Source organism: Mus pahari, chromosome 1 (assembly GCF_900095145.1).
Source record: "Mus pahari chromosome 1, PAHARI_EIJ_v1.1, whole genome shotgun sequence".
In the NCBI taxonomy this organism is placed as follows: domain Eukaryota; kingdom Metazoa; phylum Chordata; class Mammalia; order Rodentia; family Muridae; genus Mus; species Mus pahari.
In genome coordinates, this window is record NC_034590.1 from 148,636,036 (window position 1) to 148,643,057 (window position 7,022).

A 7,022-nucleotide genomic window follows, 5' to 3' on the forward strand; every position below is an offset into this window, starting at 1 on the left:
AAAAAAAAAAAAAAAAAAAAAAAAAGGCTGGCAAGATGGAAGATGGTGCAGCTAGTAACTCACTTGCTGCCAAGACCAAGGACCTGTGCTGATTCCCTGAGGCCCACATGGCAGGAAGAGAACCACCTGCTTATGATCCTGCCCTCCACATTGGTGGTGCGACATGGGCACCTTGTACCCCCTCCCCCCAATACACTCACACACTTTTTAATTTTCTCTTTTTTTTAAAAGCCAGGAGTGGTACGGCTGGCCAGCGAGCCCCGGGGCAATGAAGGATGCTGTTTTAACACAAGGTGCAAGGCACCTGAGGAGTGACACCAGAGGACTCTGACACTCCCATGTACACACACTCCCATGAACACACACATTTTAAAATATTAAAGTAAAAAAAAAAAAAAGACTTCACAATTGATCAGTGTTCTACAGCAGAGATGCCAAGATGATGATCTCACTGCTGGAATAGATGCCAGCGCCTCCCCCCAGCCTCCATGAAGCAGTGTGCTACATATTCATATGCATGCTTGTGTCACAGAACTTAGGGGCGCACTCCTTGTTTTTGTTTTCTTAAAGACAGATTTTTCCTACAGAGTCAGAGCGACCCTTGGAGCTCATGTTTCTGATTCCCCAGTGTTGGGATCATAGGCGTGCATGGCTAGACCTAGTTGGGGACAAATTCTTTTTGTAAAGTTTATATGAGTACATTGTAGCTGTCTTCAGATACACCAGAAGAGGGCACTGGATCCCATTACGGATGGTTGTGAGCTAACAGGTGGTTGCTGGGATTTGAACTCAGGACATCTGGAAGAGCAGTCAGTACTCTTAACCACTGAGCCATCTCTCCAGCCCGGGGACAAACTCTTTAAGACTTGTATTTCTTACCTCAAACGCATATCGATTTCTCAAGACACATCTGTGAGAACTTTAAGTGTATGCTAACCACTGAGGACCTCAAATAAGTGAACCCAAACTTTTTTTTTTTTGGAACATATTTCTTGGCCACACAGTAGTACAGGCCTATAATCTGAATACCAGAGAGGTGGAGAGGTCAGGGGGGCAGCCTGAATTTCAGGTCAGCCCTCATAAGCAAGTCTATATCTCACTTTGTCCCCACCCTTTTAGAGAACTCACTGAATAGTCCTGGATAGTTAGGAATTTCCTACGTAGACCAGGCTGGCCTCAAACCCAGAGGTCTACCTGACTCTACCTATGTTGGGCCTAAGCCACCACACCAACTCCATCTGCCTTTAAACAAACCAGTCTTTTTGCTTTGTTTCCCTTGTTTGAAGGCATTCCGCAAGCTCCATGCTCTCCCATTTTTCCCAATGCTCATACCTTGCTGCGCTGTCTAGGACCTCAGACAGAAGTCTGACTAGAGAAGGTGATCTCATGAGGGCCTTAGAAGTGTCAGCGCCCCATCATTAAGCAGTAGCTGTATCTGCTCCAGAGTCCCCTAGCAGGGCAGAGGCGGGCTCTGTATTTGCTGACGCTTTCCTCATCAAATATTCTCATAAACCTACTGTAATATCATACGCTGTTACACTGCTACTATAATAATACTAATTGAGTTGAGAAGGGCTCCCTCTGTATCTACTAAAACATTCATGTTAAATTGGTGTTTTTTTTTCTTAAGGTTTATTTTATTTATATGAGTACATTGTCGCTGTCTTCAGACACACCAGGAGAGGGCATCAGATCTCATAACAAATGGTTGTAAGCCACCATGTGGCTGCTGGGAATTGAACTCAGGACCTCTGGAAGAGCAATCAGTGCTCTTAACCTCTGAGCCACCTCTCCAGCCCCAGTGCTAATTTCTTTATCTGAGTGTGGGAGAAGCGGTTTAACTATGAATTCACCTGAGTCAGCGACACTGCTTAGCAAGAGCCTGGTCGCTAACACAGAGGTTATTTAGAAGACTAGAAGATGGGACTGTTTCCTAACCGCTGTTACTAGGTACCAACAAATGCACTTACGTGTGTGGACACAAGCACACCCATGTCCACTGCTTCCTTCAATAGATTAACAGAAGCATGAAATCCTGTCAAATGTGAATGTTGACAGGGAAGCTCAAGTATTTCATCGAAACTACAAAGTCACACGACACAAAGCGCAGAGTTCCAGGTCAGATTTATTGTAAACAGGGTAACCTCAGGACCCCGCCACACTGGCAGTGTCACCTGCTCTTACACTGACTGATTAAAAAGACTTTTAAGTCTCTGGCAACTCGTGACTTTTTCACACATCTCACTTGCAGAAGACTGAGTACATGCGGTCTCTGGACAGTATGTTCTTGTTCATGGACCACAACCTGGACCCACTGAGATGAACCGGTCGGGATGCCAAGTGACACACAGGAGCTCTGGAACACACTGAACACCACGTGCAGGTTCATGGAAGACGACATGGGATTGTTTCCAATCTCTTCAGGTGCCTTTTCTCATACAAATGACAAACTTTTAACTGTACCCATTTTTTTTTTTTTAAAGAGCTAAGTTACTCAACGGCATGTGATCATTTACAGAAAAGGTAGCAGACTGTTGTTTGCTTTTACAATGATGGATTCAAACACTCAGGTGTAAGTTTAGATTCATCTTTGTATATATTTTGCAGTTCGATGAAAAGCTGCATAGTCACACTGGGCGGGGTGGCGCACGCCTAATCCCGGCACTTGAGAGGTGGAGGCAGGAGGATCAAGGAGTTCAAAGTCAGCCTTGGCCACTCGGCCAATTGCGCAGAGGAAAAGGCAGTGCTGACTCATGTCTTCTGATGGGATGGACAAAGACAGGCTTCTCGCCGGGACTCTTAGAACATGTAGATAGAAGACGGGCGCAGCACCACAGGGACAGCGGCCTCCACGGCCGCCCAAGTTCACCGTATTTGGAAAATGTGAAACTTAACCTGTGAAAAGCCGAGAGATTCTACAGCAGAAAATCCTGGCAAATCAAGTAACATGGGCAGGAAGATGTCACCTGGAAACGCCACTCTTGGCCTGAGCTGGTGGACGAACAGGAGCGCTTTGCTTTCTGTTACTATTGCCTGTGTGTGGAAACATAGCCACGCTTGTTCTTGTAGCAAGTTTTAATAGCAAATACTTTAAAACAGCTGTTAAATCTACAGGAACATTTTCACCTAAAATAGTATCTTGTGAAAAAAATAGTTTTTTAAAAGTCCACTCCAGTCATCATCTGTATGTTTATATTCATATATTCAAAAAAATAACACTTAAGGCAAGATGAGACCGGAAGCAGCAGGGAGTTTAGAGTCTTACGGGGACTGGCTATTTCAGAATGCAACCGTTTCGTATCTCCAAGGAGGTGGCTTTGTATTTGCTGCCTTGTAAGTCCCTAAAGGGGCAAATGTTTTAGTTCACACACTGATCACAATATCACCCTAGGAGTTGTAGGGAGTTACAACAGCTGATCTTAGCACAGCACGTCTGCTGATGGAACACAGCAAACCAACTACGAAAAACAGAAATGTCAACAGAATCAGATGAGAGAGAACTCACAGGAATCCTGAGAAATTCCGAACGTGATGTAAGGTCAACCTGCGTTTCTAGCACTGTAAATCGGGTATTCTGGGGTTTCCAGCATTTGACTAAGAAGATTAAAAAACACCCAAATTTTATAAAATCAGCAAGTTCACTAATAAAGGAACACGGCATTGCTTTGTGCATCATCTGCCAAATGTGATGTTCTCTGTTGGTTTACAGGAAACCATCAAATAGAAAGCAGATGTGAGGATTGGTTTTCAAAAAGGTAATCCTTTCTAAATGTTTTGAAGCCTTTAAGAAAAAAAAGCTCTTTTTTTTTTTCCCCAAGACAAGTGACTATTTTACAGAATAAGGAAGAAAGACTGTATTGGGATATCTTTCTTCAGATTAAGCAGTTAATATAAGGGAATTTCTCTTAGGAATAAAAAGGAAAAAAATTAAGATATTTAAGAGATTTTAAAAATATTCTACATCTATAAGATTTTATAATTTTATTACTTTGGGTTTTTAACATTTCTACATAATAATGCCTGATTAACTCTTCTCTGTTTGTCTCTCTAATAGCAAGCCAGAAACTACTCAAAGCTGAGACTGTTTTCCTAGGACCTGGAAGACACAGGAACGTGTCTACTTTCTTCAGAGTTTTGCAGCCATGAAGTTAATATGTGGTTTCACGAGGGGAAACAGTGGCAGGCCACGCTTGAACTCAGTCATGTTGTGAATCACTTCAGGCTGAAAAGGAAAAAAAAGTTCTTTAGTGTGCTATATTTAAAAATTAGACTAAGCAGGATATTGACTTTGGGGGGCAGGCAGGAAGGGGGGGGCATGTAATATAGTAAGGGTCATGGAGTCCCATGAGTCTGTTCTGTAGAGACCCATGGGACTCCTGGCTTTCACTGGGCATACGTGGGCTGGCTAGGACAAAAGCCTGATGACACTGCCCATTTTTTCACCCTTCGGGGAAAGGATAGTCTTTCAAGATTAGTAAATACAGAGGTACTGTGGAAAGGGCCACACATTGCCACTCTAGTATTTGAATCTGTGAAAGATATGGCTGGAGGTGACTTTGCCTACAGTGACACAGTTCATGCCAGAGACAAAGCCAGGAGCAGAGGAGCACCCCTGCATGCCTAGCACTTGTGAGATCGAGGCAGGAGGATTAGGAGTTTGAGGGCAGCTTCAGCTACACAGGAGTTTCGGGCCAGCCTGAACCACATGACAGCAAAACAAAGAACAGAGGAAAGGCAGACACAGACAGAGGCTGAGTGACAGAAACTGGAAGAGACCTCAAATAATCTCAACGCCGGTGACCTGAACCTCCTGGTTCTCATTTACTCTGATGAACAAACTCTAAGTATGAAGGCCTCGGGCAAGCCTAAGGTTTCTTACTTGTGGCAAGGGTGGCGCTTCGGACAAGTTTACATCATTCTGAGAGGGGAACTCTCCAACAACAGGACCTGGAAGAGAACAGAGTCTTCACTCTTTATTCACACAACAACAATTTTCAAAGAAAAATCTGAGCTAGACTTAGTACTTTAAAACACACACACACACAATTGTACCAGGCTCTTAACGTACTTCTTAGTTCCTCTCACCATGCTTGCTACAAGACCTGAGGGCTGGTCCCAAGTACTGCTCAAGGGTGTTGTTGTGAGGCCACACACCCTTGGCCTGGACAGCTTGACTTCTCTGGTCTGACTGGGTTAGATCTGAGGCTCTGCCCTCCTGCAAAGCAAGAAAGGACTGTGCGGGTGACACCCCTGCCCTGCCCTGCCCTCTGCAGGTGGGTCCCTGCAGCTGCTTTTGGAGATGTGCCCGGATTGGCACAGCCACCCTGGGCTGGCTTTCTCCTCCACTCCCCTCCCCTCCCCCCAAACCTCTGCTTCAACAGAACAGACCCTGCCTCAGGTCCTTTTGTTTAGATCTTTTCTTTCTGACGTTCTGCAAGGTGAATGACTATGGTAAGGGACAGCCATCATGTGGCTCAGTATGAGATTAAAAAAGAGATTTAAAAAAAAAAAAAAAAAGTCAATATCCAATACTTACAAGAATCCATTTCCCTGGCAAGAACATGGACGGATACTTTATGTCTCCTCGGTGCGTCTATAGCCAACATTTCCTAAGCACAAACAAAGCCAAGGTCAGTCTCTTGAACTACTAAACAACTTGAAGTTCTCTCTGGCTCTCTGAAGAATCAGTCACCATAGAAGCTTTCTTTCATTCCCTCTCACATGATTTTACTCTAAAAGATTCTAGAGGGCAAGCAAGACTTAATTGTGGGGCTTGGAATCAAACCTAGAACCCGACACATGCCAGGCAAACGTTCTACCACTGGGTTATACCTACCCCTAGCACTACCAAACATGACTCCTATTTTATAGGTGAGGAAACTGAAGCCCAAGGGAATTAAGTGATCCGCTTAAACTCATAGTCGGAACTTGATATATACACCAGACAGGCCTTGGCATCTGCCTGCTTCTGACTCTCCAATTCTGGGATTAAAGGCATGTGCTACATGCCTGGCTGGGCTTTTCCTTACATTTCTTATTTGTGGAAGATGGACACACATGTGGAAGTCAGAGACAACTGTACGATATCCTCTCTGACTAATTTATGGTCAGCTTTATAGTAGGCACCTTTACCCGTTGAGCCACCTCATGTCTGGACCACCATTCATAAACCATTCTTTTTTTCCTACCCCTTCCTTGCTTCCTTTCATCCTTTCTTCTTTCCTTCTTAGAGTATTGCTATGCAGCTCAGGTAGGCCTTGAACTTGAAATCCTCCCTTCTCAGCCTACCCAGTGCTTAGATCATATGCCTGTGCTACAGTGCCTGGCTCCTCTAGTGATCTTCACTCAGGACAATCATGACCCTTGTTCCTCTAAATCTGTACAAGAGGACCGCTGGTAAGCTGTGGCTTTCTCACCTATTACAGGATTGGAAACCAATACTCAGTGAGTCTTGCCTTGAATACAGCAATCTTCTGCACAGTTGCTCACACGATGCTGTCATGATGCTTATTTTAATGATGTGGACTCAAGGAGAGAAATGCTGTACCCTAGTCAACAGCATGCAAGCGCTCTTAGCATCCAGGTTCTTCTGAGGGATTCCCTTTGCTTATAGCCACAGAGGCCAACAGTGTAAGCCTGGTGCACAGAGCAGGGAGAAGTTTCTCCTCATCATCTTTCCCTAATGCTGGCCCTTTCTTGATTTTGCCAACGGGATAAACATTGTTATGAAGTTTTCTCTGATGCCTTAGCTGATGTAACATGTCATCTTCTCAGAGGGAAAAGATTAAGGGACAAACCAAATCCACTCAACAGCTGTGAACAGATTATGATCATTATAAAACTGATCCTGGGGCTGGTGAGATGGCTCAGTGGGTAAGAGCACCCGACTGCTCTTCCAAAGGTACAGAGTTCAAATCCCAGCAACCACATGGTGGCTCAAACCATCCGTAACGAAATCTGACTCCCTCTTCTGGAGTGTCTGAAGACAGCTACAGTGTACTTACATATAATAAATAAATAAA

The 7,022-nt window shown here is 44.4% G+C and overlaps 1 protein-coding gene across 3 annotated transcripts in view; it reads right to left on the reverse strand.

Annotated features, from left to right (window-relative positions):
* Positions 1 to 2,120: 2,120 nt before the first annotated feature.
* Ide (insulin degrading enzyme) overlaps positions 2,121 to 7,022 on the reverse strand; it is a 70,347-nt gene continuing 65,445 nt past the window's right edge. For 2 of the 3 annotated variants that reach the window (XM_029537276.1, XM_029537281.1), the window contains exons 23-25: positions 5,537 to 5,609; positions 4,880 to 4,947; positions 3,815 to 4,222 (exon numbers count right to left, since the gene is read on the reverse strand). In XM_029537276.1, coding sequence (XP_029393136.1) covers positions 4,127 to 4,222; positions 4,880 to 4,947; positions 5,537 to 5,609 — 237 coding nt within the window. In that variant the 3' untranslated portion in view covers positions 3,815 to 4,126. Of the gene's footprint in view, positions 4,223 to 4,879; positions 4,948 to 5,536; positions 5,610 to 7,022 lie in introns of all 3 variants that reach the window. The other variant, XM_029537286.1, reaches the window with a different exon arrangement.